Raw genomic sequence first — 18,243 nt, 5'->3', positions numbered from 1 at the left:
GACTAATGCATATGGGACGGAAGTATATTGGCAGTATGGGACACATTTATTATTTTTGAAACCACTTACAGTAAGCCCTATTGTCAAATGACAAAGTATATAGTAAGGCTAAACACAGCCAGATAAATCTGGCTATGAGTTGTGCAGTGTTGGATGCCACATTCATGCCTTGCAGTGTGTCTAAACTTAGAAATTAGTTTGTTGTCATTTGAGAGTTTTTTTTTCCTTTGATCAATGAAAACATTGATCCAAAACGTGTCAGCCCCTTAACCACACTTTCTTGATTTGAAAGTATTTGATAACCACTACTCTTATCTCTAGCGAAAACCAACATGCTTTTCCTCTTGGAATGTGTAAAGTACATCAAGTTCAACTGAGGGCCGAAAGAAGAGAGAATTTACTGTCAGTCCCCAAATCAAAGGTGTGAGTATCCTCTGTGGAATCTTCATACTACGCTATGCAATGCGACCCAAGCCTACAATATGGAAATGTTTGTGAGCGTTGTAAATTGCCCCTCACCCCCCCGTCCCTCTGTGTTTGACAATGTCCAGTTTCTCTGAGGCGAAGCGAGAGTTGGAGGAACAACACACATGCAGAACAAACGGGTGGGACACAGTGGTGTAGGCACATGGTGTCACCGCGCCAGAATGTGTGGAATGCCCAGAATGTCGCTGATGTCACTCCGTCGTTTTCCACTGTCTTGTGTGTGCCGTACGTGGATCCATCACGCAGAACAAGAGCGAATGGTACCCAAAAAAAAGGAACAGTCAAAACCAGCCGATGCCCGTTGTTTCAATAGAACGTTGAGTTAAAAATGAATAACACATTTTTAGAGATTTTATTATTTTTTTGATCATGGTTAGAGGGGAATGGGATATTCTTTATGTTCTTTCGTTAAGCAGAACAGACGTTGCCTTGTTTGTGTAAGAAAATCCCCACGGGGCTACGGCTTCTCACATGGAAATGTTGGATCATTTATAGACTGAAGTGATTGGGTGAGTGTGCTGCGCACTATACCGGTAGGTTTTGCTGAATTATTGTCTCACTGGAGGAGCTTTCCCATGCCTGGTAAAAAGCTATAGTCCATTCCTCATTCTGTTCTCTCAACAACAATTTACTTGGAACTTAATCGTTTAAGAAGCACTCAGTCACCATTTTACAAGCATAGTGTGTACTTTGTATGGTTTCCATTGTTGCATGCGTGCAGGTACAGATTTCACCGGCCAGGTTCGGGGGTCTGGACATATAGTAATGACCCCTTGTTGCAGGGATCAAGCTTGTGACATTTAACAGGACTATGACAATTTAGAGTTGCATTTCATTGATGTCAGGCAGAAACCCTCTTATCTCCATATTCAAACTTTATATGTATTTTGTTTCTTTTCTTTTCTTCCCCCGTAAATGAATGCCTATACTTGAATCACACTACAGCGTCACACATAACTATCAGATCTACACAGGACAGACAAGTGAACCGATAGCCACAGCCATAAACTGAAGCCATGCAGGTTAGAGCAAACGTTTTAGCGAAACTAGTGAGAATAGCAGATCTATAAGCTCACAATGCATCACATTGTGATTTATTGATTGATTAAAATTTGTATTTCACAGTATGCAGAATGGGTACAGAACAAAACATCACAAAATACAAAAACTGTTACTATGGACAACACCATGATAAAGCATTACACTTGTTTACAACAGGGTCCACCATTTTCAATTCATCAGAAAAGAGAAAAGACCCATAAAAAAGACAGTGGTTCCCAAACGTTTCCATGTCAAGGACCCCCAAATTGACACTAATGAGCCCGCGGACCCCCATTAGAAAGGTTATTCCAGGGACCCCCCCATAAGAGAAGATTTGTACGACTCTAGCACTGATTCTCAACCTGTTTAATTTCACAGGCCCCCATTTAATGACATTTCTATCTCTGAGACCCCAATGTATATTTTAAAATCAATCAAAGTCCAATTGGTTCCATCTGTACACTCTGAGTTACAGACACATAAGGGTCCATTTGGTTCCTAACTATAATTTAGCTGGGGACCCCCTGGAACTCCCTCAAGGACCCCTGTTATTTTATAACCCACTGGTTTAGGAAACCCAGTGGGTTATAAAATAACTAAGCCCATGGTTCATGGCTGTGATTCAACCAACCTTCATCGATGATGAACCGAAGCTTCTGAATAGTAGATAGATTGCCGCTGACTCTGTAGATGCCATCCGCTTCCAGACCTGCAAGATATCCACCAAATATTATACTGTAGTAAAGTAAAACAGCTTCCCATTTGGTATAATAATTTACATCGAAATACATGCAATTCACCTGAGGGATACATACAGTGTTGTTGCCATGTCGGGGGGGGGGGGGGGGGGGGGCGGGATTTCTAAAGTGCCTATTTTGGGCTTGCTGTCTAATGTCTAAAGTTACTTGCGCAAGCAGAGCGTGCAAATACTCAGACCGTACCCAAACAGCAGCAGAGAGCTTTAGGACTCAGAGCAGCAGTGGTGAGCGCACTTCACGGTGTGCTCTGCTTGCGCCCAAGTCTTGCTTACTTACTTGCTTACAAAGCGCAAGTTGGCATCTTGAGAGAGTGCATTTCTAGTTTAAACCAGTGGTTCTCAAATATCAAGGACCCCCAACTTAAGTTGTATTTGTCCACTGATCCCCACCTGAAAATACTGTGTACAAGATTTGTGTATTTTAAAAAACTTGTAGAATTCCAATTTTTGTGTGTGAAAATAGTAGAGCTAGATCGGCTATTTTTACATACTGTAGTTGTGTGTGGTCATGTGGCCTTAGTCGTTTCTTTTGGGCATGTTTTCATAGGCCTGACCGCTTGTTTCTTTAGCAAAATCTGGCAAAACTGGATACATATACTGTACTGTACTTTTTTATTGTATAATATACTATAATCATACCATGTATATATTTTTTATAACAAATGATCACCATTAGCTCTAGTTTTCTGCTTTTTTTTCCTAATTCACCTTGGGAAAATAATCTACTGACTTATAATAGTATATCTTCCCTGTCGTGCAGAAACCTCCATATTTAATCTTTTGTCATTAAAAAGAGCTCGTAGATCTACTACTTTTACTGTTTCTGACATAATGAGGTTTCCACCCAACAGAGACGACATGATATCATTATTGCTACTTTCACTATTTTTGTGCGACACTGCTGATGTATGATGGAGTATTACAGCACTGCTGTAAGTTGAAATATATGGAGATATTAGGTGAAATATAGCACCGATTTAAAAAGGTTAGAAGTATCAATAAGACTGCAGCTCTCCATCTCAGCTGCACATTCGTTCATATCCACTCAGTGCCTGAGCCTAGCTTGGACCGAGACGCCATATGGCTCCATTTCGCTGTGAGATTTTGAGGACTACTTTGATTATAGAGTATGCCTGCCATTCTGCACTGCATCCAAGGACGCCAGACAAAGTCTGCCAAACCAACTCAATAGCAGTCGACAGCTTGTCATGCTTTCATTGTCCCCACTCTAAAAATGAACAATGTTTTCTACATGCCAGTCTGTGTCGTAGGAGGATGTTCGTCGTCTCTAAATTATATATTCATTCATTTGAAGCTCTTTACAGTTCACAGAAAGTAACAACGCTATTAGTTATTAACATAGATTATTTTTTTGCAAACGAGTACAGGTACAGTAGGCCTATGTGAACATAATGCCTGTTGTATTTATTTTCTATACTTGGATGGATGATAAGAAAGGATCCAGAAGGAAAGGACACATCCCCACAAATCCAGTGTGGGTGAGGAGAAGAGTGCACGCCGCCACGACATGTCCACTTCTGTAGCCTCAGGGCATCAGAAGAGGTTACGGTCATTTGAGGGACACTGTTGTCACTCTGTTGCAGACGCGAACACTGGGCAGAGGTAACCCGGGCGACATTTTCCTCTGCCCTTTATATTGATTGCTCTAATGAATGTCCCAGCGTTTGACACACAGCAGCACAACGTGTACCGTTGTCACTGTTGGGGTGACTTGAGGATATAGTCGACAACTTCAGCGAATGAAGGAGTCACACATGTGTCAGTTAAAAAAAGGGTCTTCTCTCGTTACGGCCTGCAATTTAATGTGGCCAAAATGTTAAAATGTTCCAACGGAGGTGATCTTAACTGTGTATTCTTGAGGTTGTCAAAGTTTGTTTATTTGCGCTCTCCTCCCTTTAAAAAAAAGCCCTCCCTAGTGCCTCTCTGGATAGTCTTGTTTGTGTTGAAAGGTTTATTTTCTAAATAGGCTGAAGTCCATCATGGATCAATAAACATAACAGGACTCTATATCATAATTGCCGTAGTTTAAAGGAGCTCTTAATCAGTATTATTTTCTCAGCAAGTTTATCGGGCCACCACAATTTTACCCCAAGATAACTAATAGTCCTGAACAAATGTTCAGCCAAAACCACAAACGGAACCCATTACACAAACACATAATTCACTCTCAATTTCGGGCGCGTTGTAAACAGTCTGAAGTGGACTCGGATTTGGACATGGACCAAGAAATGAAGCGTTTTGGGATGCCGGGGAGCGTTTTCCTCCGGGTTCAGCCCCTTTGCCTCGCCAGCTATGTGAGGGAGCCTGGGAAACTGCTGATCACACACACACACACTGCAGGAACGCTGAAAAGTCAACGACCGAGACGCACTTCTTATAAAACAGGCACTTTCTAGACCGTGGATCTTGTCAAATGAGCTCGGAAAATGTCAACAAAATGGACAGAAAGTGTAAACAACAAAAAAAAAGCGTAAATGGCGATTTGCGATTGTGGGTTTAGATGGAGCATCAGAGAGAGAGAGAGAGAGAGAGAGAGAGAGAGAGAGAGAGAGGTGGACAGGCCTTGGGTCAGGATGGAAAACGCGTGAGGAGATGTCAGCCCTCCTTAATGCAAGAGAATAAAGGAAATGCATTCTTCTGGACTTTTTTTTCCCACACAGATATCATGCATTTCAATCTCTTTCCCATACACAAAAGCCTGTCCTGTGGAATTGGAGCTTTCAACAGTGTGAAACGAGAGGACTTGTACACGTACCTCGTTTTTCGACGGCTTCCAAACAGAGCTTGACGAACTTTGGCACGCTGGACCCCTCACGTTCGCACAGTGTCAACAAGTGGCAGCCAAACACTCGATCTGCAGGAGAATGAAATGTTATGACTTGTTATAACCGCAAACCATGAGAGAAACTAGAAGTAGTTTTCGTCAACGTTGAAGGACAAGGGGTTAATATTGTTTCTTTGACCACTTAATTTTTCCTTCAGCGACTGCATGCATCTTTTTTTGACAGCACTGCAAACCACACTTGCATCCATTGTTTTTTTATGATCTCATCTTTAATGGCTGTAGAACACTTGTATCACTGTAGTTAGGAATTTAATATCTAAATCTAAGCTCAATCATTTTATCATTAACATTTTTGTCCCATAAACCTTTCGTTTAAGTGACCACTTAAACCCTATATACGCTTTGTTGACTGCAAGTCCCCCTAGGGCTCTATTCTAGGCCCCCTGCTTTTTCCCCATATACACCAAACGGCAGATTTACATTTTCTATGCGTTGTAAACTTGTACATCAGCTATCCCCCCAGAATAGGGACACTAGGGTTCATGTGGTTGATGAACTCCCGATCAGAGGCAGCATAATGCACCATGCTCACTATCTTATATGCAAACCACTTTCCATTGCTTCATTTCTCAAAAGTTCGTCCCCATCTAATTTGGTGAACAAGCCCTCTCTGAACTCGTCCCAACAGGCAATAAATCCCAAAGGCCTCTGAGGCTACTGGCTTCATCAAGCCACCGAACAGCGCAAGCGAATGTGGCCTCAGCAAACCTTACGGGTTAAGCCAAGCACACATGGAACACAGGCCCATTTTCACACTCTGTGATGATGAGGTGATCTCCCTCTCCCCTCTGCCGCATTCCAGTATCCGTATCACTCTCTCTCTCTCTCTCTCTCTCTCTCTCTCTCTCTCTCTCTCTCTCTCTAGCCTGTGGAACTTCAAACGATCACCCTCTCTTGTTTATACACAAGCAAGCGAGGGGAGGGTGCACCAAATACATAAATGACTCCGAGCGAGGCACCTTTGCATACAAAATAACACTTTTCGCCAGCGCTCGGCAAGATAAGCAAGGAAGGGAGGGAGGGGGGTTGGAAGAGTTGAGGGGGCGGGTGGTGGTGGGGTGGGCAGAGAAATGGAGCAAAATTACCCCTCCTAAAGGAATTCAAATAACCCTCCCGTCGCATGGATTTAATTTGCATTCTGAAGAATGATAGGAGGGAGCGGAGGGGGTGGTGCGATTTGAGGAAGCCACTCTCTGAAGTGGCTTGCCCACTAGCTCTGCCAAAAAGGACAGTCTGGGGGCCACCTGCCCCATTCCTTAATCCACAAGTATTTCATTTATTCCGTCAATAACGTCCTCTCGCTTTGATCTCGCGTTTGTCCCGTGGACACAACATTAAAGGGTCTCCTTGAAGCTGTGGGGAAATTCCAAATACCGTTACCTTCTTCTAAGGATTGCAAATGTGCTTAAATATGCCCTTTAATGGTGTATTTTCCTTCAACCGTGAGCTCAATAAATTAGTTACCCCTTTGAGGAATGGCTCTCTGTGCCTAGCTGCCTGGATTGGCGTGGTTGTTCAGAGTCAAATTCATGCGCTTCATTTATCTATCTACCGTTGTTCTTTGACTCTTAATAAGTGGGGAGGAGAGATGATTTTCAAATCACTGTAGTAGTAATTTCATGGTATTAATCTATTATATAAGAGAAACTGAGTCTCTTTAAGAAATATTATAGTCACCGTGGTAACCTGCAAGACAAAGGATGGTAATTACACAGCAAAACACATACTGTAGTATCACATAAAAACCAAAAGCCTGTAAGATCAACGATGAGCCTAAATAATTAGAAACACTTGTTACAGTATATTTGAGGGTTTTTTCAGCTGATTTTCGGTGGAAGTCACAACCTTGGATGATGCCCTTTTCCTGCAGGGTCTTCATGGAGGGTCGTCGAATGATGAACTTCTTTAGCCTGTTCTTCACCCCGTTCTTGTCTGCGCTGCTGTCTGACATGCTGTGTTTCAGCCTGCCGCTTGTGAACATATCTGCCAACATCCAAGGGAAGAACAAAACATAGGAGAACTTGAGTGGTTAAACTGAAGATCCAGGTCAAATTTCTCTCGGCTGTTTCTTACTGTTGTAGACATAGTAGTGGCAGCAAAAGGCAGCACATACAGATTGCAATGCAGTCAATGTGTGAGTGCTCAAAGTATTACAGGCAGCCCTTCACTTGGTTTATTTTTTACCTGCTAGGCACTTTAACCCTCAATCTGTACTTAAACTGGACCTTTGTCGGCTCTGTACTTGAGTCTTGGACCGCATTTTCCATCTACTCTACAACCAATCTGCTATCATTGGCAATAGCAGATATTTGACTAATGTTCCCCCCAGTTAAAGGAACAATTCACCACTTTTCAACCTATCTTCATATAATTGGTCCTCACTAATGATCATGATACAATACCAAATGTTTCTCGTAGGAGGGCTGTGGGCAGTTCAGAAACCTGTCCATCAGTGACATCATCGTTAGGCAATTTCTATTTAGGAATAGAAAGCCTGCAGTTTCTTTAAGCTTGATGATGTCACTGGTGGACGGGTTTCTGAACTGCCTACAGCCCTCCTATGAGACACAGACTAAGTACATTTATTTTGCTATTTTATCATGATTATTAGTGAGGACTAATTATATGAAGATAGGTTGAAAAGTATTCAAGTTATCCTTTAATGGTGATCTTTGTCTCTTGAGTATACTGACCTTGAGTTTTAAAAATTGTGAGGAAAACCCCACATGACTTTGTAATACAAAGTCATGTGGGGTTTTCCTACAAAATTTGTATCATATGCATGCTCACCCATTGTATGTGACCGTCGTGACTCTCATCAACTGTTCCAAAGAGAACATTCAAAGCAGAAGAACATGATTGATATTTGACAAGAGCCAGGGGTTCTGATTATGACCAGACACCATTGTTGATGCTGTTAAGAAATATGACACGTACTGTAGTGGGTTTTGAAGGGGGAAAAATAACTGCTGATATATGACTGTGATATATATACTCTGCCAGCACACTACTACTGTACAATTCCTTCCCGTTCCTCAAAATGGTCTGATTTCATTTTAATGTGGTGGTGTGACCTGGTAGATTCTAGCACCAAATAATTAGTAGCTTATTTTTGGGGTTGTGGGGCGTGGTAGGGTAGTCTGCTGGAAAATACACTGTAAGAAGGCTTAAGCTCCCCCTAAATAGCAGCTGGCATTGCTCCACAGTACTACCTGATGCTAAAGTTTCCCCCCCTCGTTACACGTTCCCGCTCTTATTTATTCATTATAGGCTTCCTTCCAGGCACCTCTCCCATGGCTGTCTTTTTCTATTATTCATTCCAATTGAACTTTTCTATGTCTCTGGGAATTCCCAGCTGTTTTTTTTTCCAAAAGACTAGCCTTGCTTGTCATTTTAATAAAAATTAACATTGCTCCTCCCAAATGGATGAGGCTGACCTATTTTGTCTACTGTAGCATTGTAATCCAAGAAACAGCTCTTTTTCCCTTTTTTGCTTCCTATTTTCCTCTGAAAGAGGAGGGGCGGCTTCCAGTAGAATTAGTTTATTATCAGGTATGAGCGTATTATAAGTCCCTATAAGAATTTAAATGCATACAATATCTCTGATATTAATTGTATTGGCATTTTTTTGTCATTGATGATGAGCAGAATTGTGTTGTTGTTTGAAATACATCTTGTATGTTCTGCTCTGCATTACTAAAAGAGATAAGACTTTGATGACATAGTGCCCTGCTAGTCTTGAGGGGAAATATCACTAGACTCAAAGGCAAAGGCTAAAGCTGACAATAAGAGCCGGGAGATCAGACTCCATGTCCCTTGTCCCTAATTAGGATTTTAATATGATCATCCTACATCAATAATATTCCTCGTGCAAGCGCCAAAAGGTGACAAGATTGATTTGAACCATTGACGGGGATTACCATAATTGCTGCTTGACATATGCTGACATAATGCTAATTAGCATGTTCTTGTGTCATGGTTCGTCTGCACAAATGTATAATTGAAATCAACAGTCACCACAAGATTCCTGTGCCATGTATTTGTTTAAAATAATAGTAAAATGACACGAAAATACCAAAGGAAACCTGTCAGACTGAATTACCTCAATGGGAGATAAGCATGCATAATGCTTCATGTGTAGTGCAGCCATTGCATCTTCTAAGTCAGTGGTTCCCAACGTTTTAGCTCGAGACCCAAAATAAAGATTCCCCAGGACTCAAACCAGTGAAAATAGCCGATCTACAAGCTCACACCGCATCGCTTCGTGGCGCGTTGTGAGCTTGTAAATCTGCTATTTCCATATTTTCTTTAAAACTTTTGAAAATATATGACGGATTTTTCAAAAATATTACTATGATTATCTTGAATAATTGTGATTAGGTGATTATGTAATAATCGCCAGCTTGTTGTGACAGCCCTAGTGGCCGCTTGGGAATCTGAAGGTTTCTGGTTTGATCCCCGGCTACGCCTGGGTGTCGAAGTGTCCTTGAGCAAGACTGAAGAACAACTTAACTTTCATTCTCGGCACCTCTGAATTACATAGTCATATTAATGGTACGTAAATATGTATATATTTCCCCCAAAGATACAGTATGTCACAAGGAAAGAGCCTGGGCAGAGGCCTTTTGTGGCGGTTCTGGACAATCGTCGGTCCAACAGACTCGACACAATCTTTTTTTATTCAAAAGACTGTGACTAAAAGTAAATCAAAATTTGCTGTAAAAATCCGTAAAAACAGTTGAGTAAGCAGTGTAACAAAGGTGTTGTGGATGGATGGATGGATGGACGGATGGAGGGAGGGAGGGAGGGAGGGAGGGAGGGAGGGAGGGAGGGATGGACGTCTTACTGATGGAGCGTCGGTGGCTGTGGTTCTGCTGCTGCTTGTGCTTGGTGGTGGGGGAGGTTGAGGGCGCCGACCCATAGCCTGGCAGGCTGCCATGCCTCGGCAAGTACTCTGTGCTGTTGGACCTCCTGAGAGCAAAGCCCCCGTCCACCTTCGACTGCATGCACGCACACAAGGAAAGAGAGGCAGGTTACAACCTTTCACTTCCATGTACCGAGGATGCCGATTGCATAACCGGCTAGGGCGTTACGTACTCACCCCCATCGCCGCCACCGCAGGACTTTTCTGAGCTGAAACGGTGGTGGTGTTGGTCAGTGATTCATGATAACTACGAACCATTTCTGACTATGTGTACCACGCGGTATAGAGTTATTTATTTTTACCTTTGAAATCTGGTTTTCATTTCAATGAAATGAATGATTCATGCTGCCTCTTACAGCTTAATCACAGTGTTTATGACCTGTTGTCAACTTACTCATCGTAACATCACTAAGCAGTGGTGGAAGAAATACTCAGATTTTCTTTTTGAGGAACAGCAATATCCGTGTCCGGTGTCCGCCTATATGTATGTGACGTTAATGAGCACGAGTATGACTATTAGTACCAGTAGGGGCGCTGTTGTGCCAGAAACAGAGAGAGATAGTGCTGTACTGTTGCCTGCTAATGAGAGGGGGGGGGGGAGAGGGGAGTTGCACCACTCAGTTCACACAGGTGTGATTTTTACTAAAAGCGGCCTATGTAACTTTTTAATTAATCCAATGTCATTGCCGGTCCAATCTCTGTGGTAGGCTATTGTGTGCAATTGTGCATGTTAATACCTGCAGTAAGACAACCTGAGGGTGAGAAGCGTGCACACATCCACTTGGGTGACGGCAGACTGCTGGGCGATCTGGCACTTTGGCATGGGGGGTCAGATCAACATATGGAATGACTTCTGTACTGGCCATATATGGAGCGTGTCTTGAGTGTACAGGGTTTGATGAGGTCTGGCCATAATATGGAGCGTGTCTTGAGTGTTTGATGAGGCCGGGCCTTCATTTTCGGGCCTGTTGAGAACTCGACCGACTGACGGGAAATGCAGGTTTTCATAGTAAACTGCCACCTACAGTCGCAACAATATTATACAATTGCATTGGTGTGGTTTTCTTTTGTCTCCCTGAGACATTTAGATTGTGTCAAAGGTCATGACTGGTCAAGATTCAATGTATTCTCTGAGCAAGCAGGAAGGCTGTACAAGCTCAGTGGTTAAACAAAGTCAGCACTTTGGATTCTACTCTCTAGAAGAGGAAAGCTACATAGTGCAGCTTTAAGAAAAAGTAGCATTTCCAATTTTAAAATACTGTAACTGAAAAGCATATTTTTTTTATTAAGTATTGACTTACACTGTTTGTAATATCTGCAAATATTACTGCTCCTAGTAGGCCTATTGATTATTAATTGTAGTGTATGTCTTTATATGCCTTGATTAATTGAATTCACAGGACTAGCTTAGGAAACAAGCCCCTCAGGGCTTTTTGTGTCATCCTTTTAGCATTGTTGTATAATTGTACCTCGATCTGTATATTTTGCGAAGTATTCAAACAAAACACAGAGAAAACGTACCTCAAAAGTGTACTTATACGTGTGCAGTACTTGAGTAAATGTACTTGCTTTCCACCACTGCGTTTAATCATGTTTATGAGACGTTGCCAACATAACGCACACATAATGTAATAAGAGGCATGTGCTTACCAAGGAGTTGACCATCTTTTTAATAGTGTCGTGCCATTTGCAAATTGTGGGGTAGCTGTCAGCCTGCAGAAGATATTCGCTACCCGTATTCGTTGTGATCTGTAATGGAATGAGAATAATACTGCCGGTGATGCAACGTAATCACAAGCACACATTAACACACCGACGCTTCAGAGTGAATCCTGGTATCGTTTAGAATTAAACACTGAAACCTTGACAGTCAAACGTGCCAATGAACAAAACAGTGTTACAGTGACATCACAATATCTTCCCCTCCCCTAACCCCTCCCCCTTTATCATACAACAACAGCTGTGGGTGCGGCTGCAGTTCAGGTGGATCACCACCCATCCCCACCCACCAGGCAAACCAGGCATACTTTTTAAATTGGTAGGCGTGTCCACATAAAAACGACAATTTTATATAATAATTATAATAATAATATTAATAATAATAATACTTCATCATGTTTTAGGGTGGAAAAAAATCACGGCACTCCATCTTTAAATATTTATAAAACCCACAGACAGACTTAACCACTTTTTCGCATAAATTGCAGATCTACGCAGTGCACACTTGTACTGTAGATCTGCTATTTTCGACGAAGTAGGACATTAAATTCACGAAAGAACATACAAAAGTTGAGTTATGGAGATAAGAGGTTTCACCCCGATAGCGACAATATGGTGCTCGTGGTATCACCCAAACATCAGGAACCTTCATATCAAATTCCTGAGTGTGGCGCGTTTGTACTGTGCGTACATTATGCTCACGTTGGTTTTGCAGGGGTGCGTGCGTGCACGGAGAAAGGAGACAAACGCACACTGTCTTCCTCAGAGGGGAGAAAACACAATTAGCGTGATACTTGTCATCTTAATATTGGGCCCGTTCTGCATCTCTCCAACGGTGCAGTATAACAGCGCTTGGCGCCGTCAGACGGAATAATCGCAGCCTAACGGAAGTCTTTGAGAAAGCATGACATCAAGGTCAGCATTGTCAAGTGTGGTTGAAATTACGCTGATAAGAAGCCCACATTGAGACCAGAAGAAAAAAGGCTAAAAACATCAAAGCGAGTGAATAATATTTCATGTGCTGTAATGCCAACACACACACACACACACACACACACACACACACACACACACACACCAGCAGCCATTTCTAGTGGACTATTTTAATCATCAGAAAGATAACTTCTTCCTTGTTTGCCTCCGGGAGGTAATTCCTTTGGTCGTGTCGAGGAGTTCAGGAACATAACCTTTTTCCTTTTTATTTTGGGGGAAAATCGTCTTAATTCGCCATGAAGAGCTGGACCGAGCCATAATTCTTTGTATCGCACAAAACCTTTAATGAATTCTGTGGATTTTTTTTATCAACCACCATGCATGTGGAGGGCCGCAAGCTTGATCTATGCCTGGCGAAGAGTTGTCGTGACGTGTTGCTAGATGGAAATAGCATTTCTAACTGGGGAAAAAAGAACACTTTTGAAAATAATGTAATTCTTGTCGTAAATCTTTTTTTTGTCCGTTAAACATGTTTTTTGATAGTAGGAGTATAGAAAACCGGCCAAGAGAACATTCGAGGCAGGAGGATTCCAACTGGCAGGTCCTCCTCACAAGGAGAATATCCATCGCTGTCGGGTGGAAACCTTGTATGTGCAAACCTGTGTTCCAATGGATCCAATGTAGTTATTATTATAGTCACATGATCATGTTAATACTTTTCATTGGTTAACAAACACTTTCACTTTCACTTAAAATGATATATATATATATATATATATACTGTGTGTGTGTATATATATATATATCATTTTAAGTGAAAGTGAAAGTATGTATATATATATATATTAGGGCCGGGACTTTAATGCGTTAATTGCGTTGAATTAACTACTGAAAAATGATTGCGTTAAAAACATTTACGCATTTAATCGCACTCCTGTTTTCACACCGGAACGTTTCTCGATATAAACGGCGCACCAAACAGCCTCCAGTGCAGCGTTGCGTGCGGTCAGTCAGACAGACAGACAACACACCACCATTCACCCAAAGGAATGAAGAAGCCGCCTTTGCCCCATAAAAGGGACATTTAGATTTAAAAGCTATCGATAACAGCACGGTTGTGTGCAATAGCAGATTTCACCACATTAATGACGGCACAAAGCTGTCCTGATGCAAAACATACTGAAGCAGCAAGCGTGGATGTCGACACAAGTCCAGCCCCACATGGAACCTCTCCTTCCAGCCCCACATGGAACCTCTCCTTCTGATATGTAGAGCTACATTATAGCAGAGTGACATTCCATATGGGGCCAATGTTAGTGCGACTCAAGCTATGAGTTGAACCCACGTCCAAGTCCAACCCACACTCGACCAGACAAAACGGTTATGGCCTATTAACTAAAATGTATGACAGAGTACCTCCACATTATGATTATTGCTACTTTTACTTAAAACGAAATCCGAGTCTACTTCTTCCACCACGTGCCCTGCAGACTTTTCAAAGTGTCTTGACTGTTTGAGGAACCGACTTTTCTGACTTGGCTTACAAAGCGTCAGGAGCAGTTAAGCGGCATCCTTTTGTGATGCCAGATCTAAAATGGGGGGAATGGTTCCGGGCGCAGTCCTTGTCAGAGTGCGTTTGCGAGCCCTCTCGTCTTGGGTTACGAGCATCTGAACAAGCATGTTTGCTCTGGAACATTGTTTCTCCTGGAGGCTGCCCCGGGACGTGTCAGTAATAGGGTCCACACAATCACGCTGCATTGTGGGGGACAGGTTATGAGGAGGACTGGTGCATTCGGAAGCCCAGGCGATACACACACACACACGCACGCACGCACAGACCACGCAAACCTAGAATTCTGTTTGACTACTTTGCTGCTCGTGGACAAAATATAATACTAATACAGGAACACAGGGAACATATCGCTGCCGTCAGGCAGGCAGAAACCTTGTATCTCCATATTTATTTATAATTATACTTTTTCTTTGACGAAGAGTTTTGCGTCCTGAAAATTGTGAAAATAGCCAAACTACCAGTGAGCTTGCAGATGTGTTATTCTCGCTATTTTGGGAACATTCCGAAAGTGAAAGTGGATAGATGGATGGACTGGAACTTGGGTTTTTTTTTTTCATTTCTTGAACGCTTTGCGGACGTTCAAGATTCCCACCGGACAGCGACGTCGTGCAGGGACTAGCAGGGGCTCCAAGTTGTAGTAACTCATAGTCACAATAAACCCATGTTGTGTTCATATCAAACCTCTGCGTGATTAGCAGCGGCATAATGCACTCAGAAAGGTTGTTTCATAAGCTCAGTTAGATGTCTTTACATGAATGTTGCATTAGTTACAGTCTGCTCCCTTCATTATGAATGTTGCATGGTGGACACAGAGAGCTTGGGTTCTCCACAGGAGCCTGGGCTGGCTCAGTATGCAGTATGTATGATATGTGTGTTTCATCAACTACACTAGGATGCATCGCTGTACATACTGTAACTGTTGCTGTCAGGCAAAAACCTTTTAACTCCATATTCTAACATTGTGTGTTGTTTCGTAAATCGACGCCATACTTGATCAAACTACAGCATCACAAAAAGCATCAAAGGTAGCAGATCTGCAAGGTTGTCGATCCGCTCCTTTTGCTTTTTTGATTTGACTCCTAAACAGTTTTGGACATATGAGTTTTCCACCCGACAGCGACCATATGTTTGGTCAACTAGGATGCATATATGTACAGTATAGTACAGTATGTTTCATCATACCATGTATTTCTTTTTCCAGTGACGGAAGCACAACCTTTATTGACTTTCGTGTTACTACAGTATACAGTACATACAGCATAGCACATGCACATCTGCACTGCAGCTAGCGATCATTTATCAATCAATCATCAATCTCATCAATTACAATAACCTTTTTTGATAAATCAAATAATTTATTAAGCAGCTAAGCATAATACTAAGAATTTTACTACGCTGCACTTCTGTGTCATGCAAAAATAGTGACAATAGAATACCCACACTACAAGCTTACAGTTGTGAATATAATATAATATAGTTGTTATATAATTTATTCATTAGTTTGGTTGACTATTGGTCTATAAGTGTGTTCTGTGTTGACATGACATTATATTAACACAAACTCTCCATTGTGAATGGGGTATTTCTGACACAGTCCCCCATCTGAAGAAAAACAAAAGAAAGCAACATGTTTTGCATAAAGTCTTCGAGAGTTATCCGTAGATTTACAAATGATGCCGAAACTCGGGATCCATGCATCCCTATAAATCCTCTGAGATCCAGGCCTATTTAAGAAACCAATGTCCTCCCTTTAAGTTATCCCGGCAACTTGTTATCTTGAAATCCAAAGATTCAACATGGTAGCTGCCGCGGTAAGACCCTCATCTCATCGGGGAGGGGGGTTTTAAGAGTACGGTGGATTTAACCCGCGTTCCGCAGGATCGCGCCACAGAAACGCATCCTGAACGTTTTGCTCCACTTTTCTTCCCCTGTCATCTCAGACACAGAAGTCGTCCATTGAAACGTCAAGACTTGCACGCCAAAGTCTATCTGAATAGCCGATAAGGAAGAGGGGCTCATGCTTCTGAAGTTTAATCAGAAAAGAGAGAGCAAACTACTTAAAAATATATCAAACATTTTTCTTTTAGGAGGCAGTACGGCCATAGATGCATTAAAGATTATCAAGAGGCAGCCTGAAGAGATGACACGCGGACTCTCTCTGTCTATTCACTCGGTTAATGAAAAAGGCAGATAAGCTCCCCGCAAACTAAATGCGGCCACATCCAGCCTCGAGTCCTGATGTCAGCTGTCCTAATCTCGCCAGCCACGCACAAAGGTACGAGTATAGTGGCGCGCCTCCTCTCGTGTCAGGCTCATATTGAGCTGTAAGGTTTCCGGGCCGCAAACTGGTAATAAGATGGCTTGATGTTAATCCTGACACGTGGCGAGGCACCCTCTCGAAAGCACAGTTTGTGATTTTAATTAGCGTGGTCATTTCATTCTCAGGCAAAAAAAAAGTTTGCCGGAGAAATGTTAATGTGCGTGAAAAAGCAAATATAGCCCCCAAAGGCCTCTCAATTCCTATGTAGCCCAAATGGGAGCTAACCAACAGCATAGGAGGTAATACTAACCAAACTGTACCTCTAAGGTCTATGGCGTAAAACTGAATGCGGGCAAATTGATAAACTAAGGCAAATAGAAAATGTATTTGGATACCAAATCCCTTGAGAAGTCCCCAGTCACTGAGCAAACAGACCAAGAATTAACAAAACCACATTGTTGTCATTGGCTGGGTTTGGTTGCAGATATTACAACTCCCCAGTGCGTAAAAAACGAGACATTAAAGCTCATCCGGCATCTATAGTACACAGACAATCTTCAGCACTAATTTAACTTGGATAGTGTACAAATGGACCGTTATGGGTCCACTTGGTACAATTTGAGTTCAATTAACACTGAGGATTTTCCTGTGTAAGTAAAGCACACATGGGCTAAATCCACACATGGGGGTCTATCAAGGATTCTATCCCATCCATTGCCATTGGAGGAAAAAAGGAGAAAATACAAAATCTAATTCCAGTCAGAAGTTTCGTGTGCATTTCTTGCAAAGTGAAACGAAGTTACAGTAACCAGCACAAAGTACTGTTTTGCATCTAGAAATGAAAAAGAATATGAAATAAATCACTTTTTTTCATCACATTTCTTAATAAAGAGGATGTTGAATGTCTGGGCCTTATTTTGACTGGAGTCATTAATATTTAAATATGCACAGTGGTGCAGAGAGGAGAGTGCCATTTGTGCCTTTATACATTTGCATTTGGCTCTTAAATTAAACATTAATTATGGTTCTTCATAAAGGAACAATACAACATTGAAGCATTCTACTTTGCCAAGTTAATTATTTCCAATTTGCAACAAAATATCTGTGAATATGTCAAACTGTGATGATATGGTTCACAAAGATACTGGAGAAAAAAAAGTTCTTAGGCTTGGTGGAATAAAGAGGGTATCTATGCACTGGTGTTTCGTCAGGTTTGCCCTGGGAAGAATATTAATTCTAAAGGCCGAGGCACATGTTTGTGATGTTCACATTTTCCTATCATTTGTACAATATAAAAGCTTCCCTCATCCACCACTCTGTAGCTCCACGCTAGTCTCTCCCAGCCTGCATGTCCTCTTGATCTTGTGCTAATTCTAACGCTGGCTTCACAGCTGCCTGATGATAAAGGTAGATTGTTGAATGCGGTTCGTGCCTATTAGTACGGAATAAAGGCCTTTGCCGGGATTTATCAGCAGAAGTTCATTTCTAAGTTGTAATCTCCAAAGGCAATCTGCTTGCCGAAGGTTTAAATCCGTGCACCGTTTTGGCGATTAACAACACTGTGCTTTCACTGTTTCTCTCAAGGACTCAAATTAATGCCCACTTCAATGTAAGCAGCTTTTGAACAGTACATGGCGGGTCCACACCACCACCACAAAATACCTTTTCTCTGCTTTGGAGACTG

At 42.0% G+C, this 18,243-nt stretch overlaps 1 protein-coding gene across 1 annotated transcript in view; it reads right to left on the bottom strand.

The window, feature by feature from the left end:
- The window catches only part of arhgap15 (Rho GTPase activating protein 15), a 75,624-nt gene that overhangs the window by 31,901 nt on the left and 25,480 nt on the right, over positions 1 to 18,243 (bottom strand). The window contains exons 6-10 of the mRNA XM_080785313.1: positions 11,725 to 11,823; positions 9,997 to 10,150; positions 6,996 to 7,133; positions 5,061 to 5,159; positions 2,159 to 2,236 (exon numbers count right to left, since the gene is read on the bottom strand). Coding sequence (XP_080641439.1) covers positions 2,159 to 2,236; positions 5,061 to 5,159; positions 6,996 to 7,133; positions 9,997 to 10,150; positions 11,725 to 11,823 — 568 coding nt within the window. The remainder of the gene's footprint in view (positions 1 to 2,158; positions 2,237 to 5,060; positions 5,160 to 6,995; positions 7,134 to 9,996; positions 10,151 to 11,724; positions 11,824 to 18,243) is intronic.

This window comes from Protomyctophum bolini, assembly GCF_963924005.1.
Source record: "Protomyctophum bolini genome assembly, chromosome: 16".
In the NCBI taxonomy this organism is placed as follows: Eukaryota; Metazoa; Chordata; class Actinopteri; order Myctophiformes; family Myctophidae; genus Protomyctophum; species Protomyctophum bolini.
Note: the sequence above shows the minus strand (reverse complement) of the source record. Positions and strands in the feature narration are given on the sequence as shown.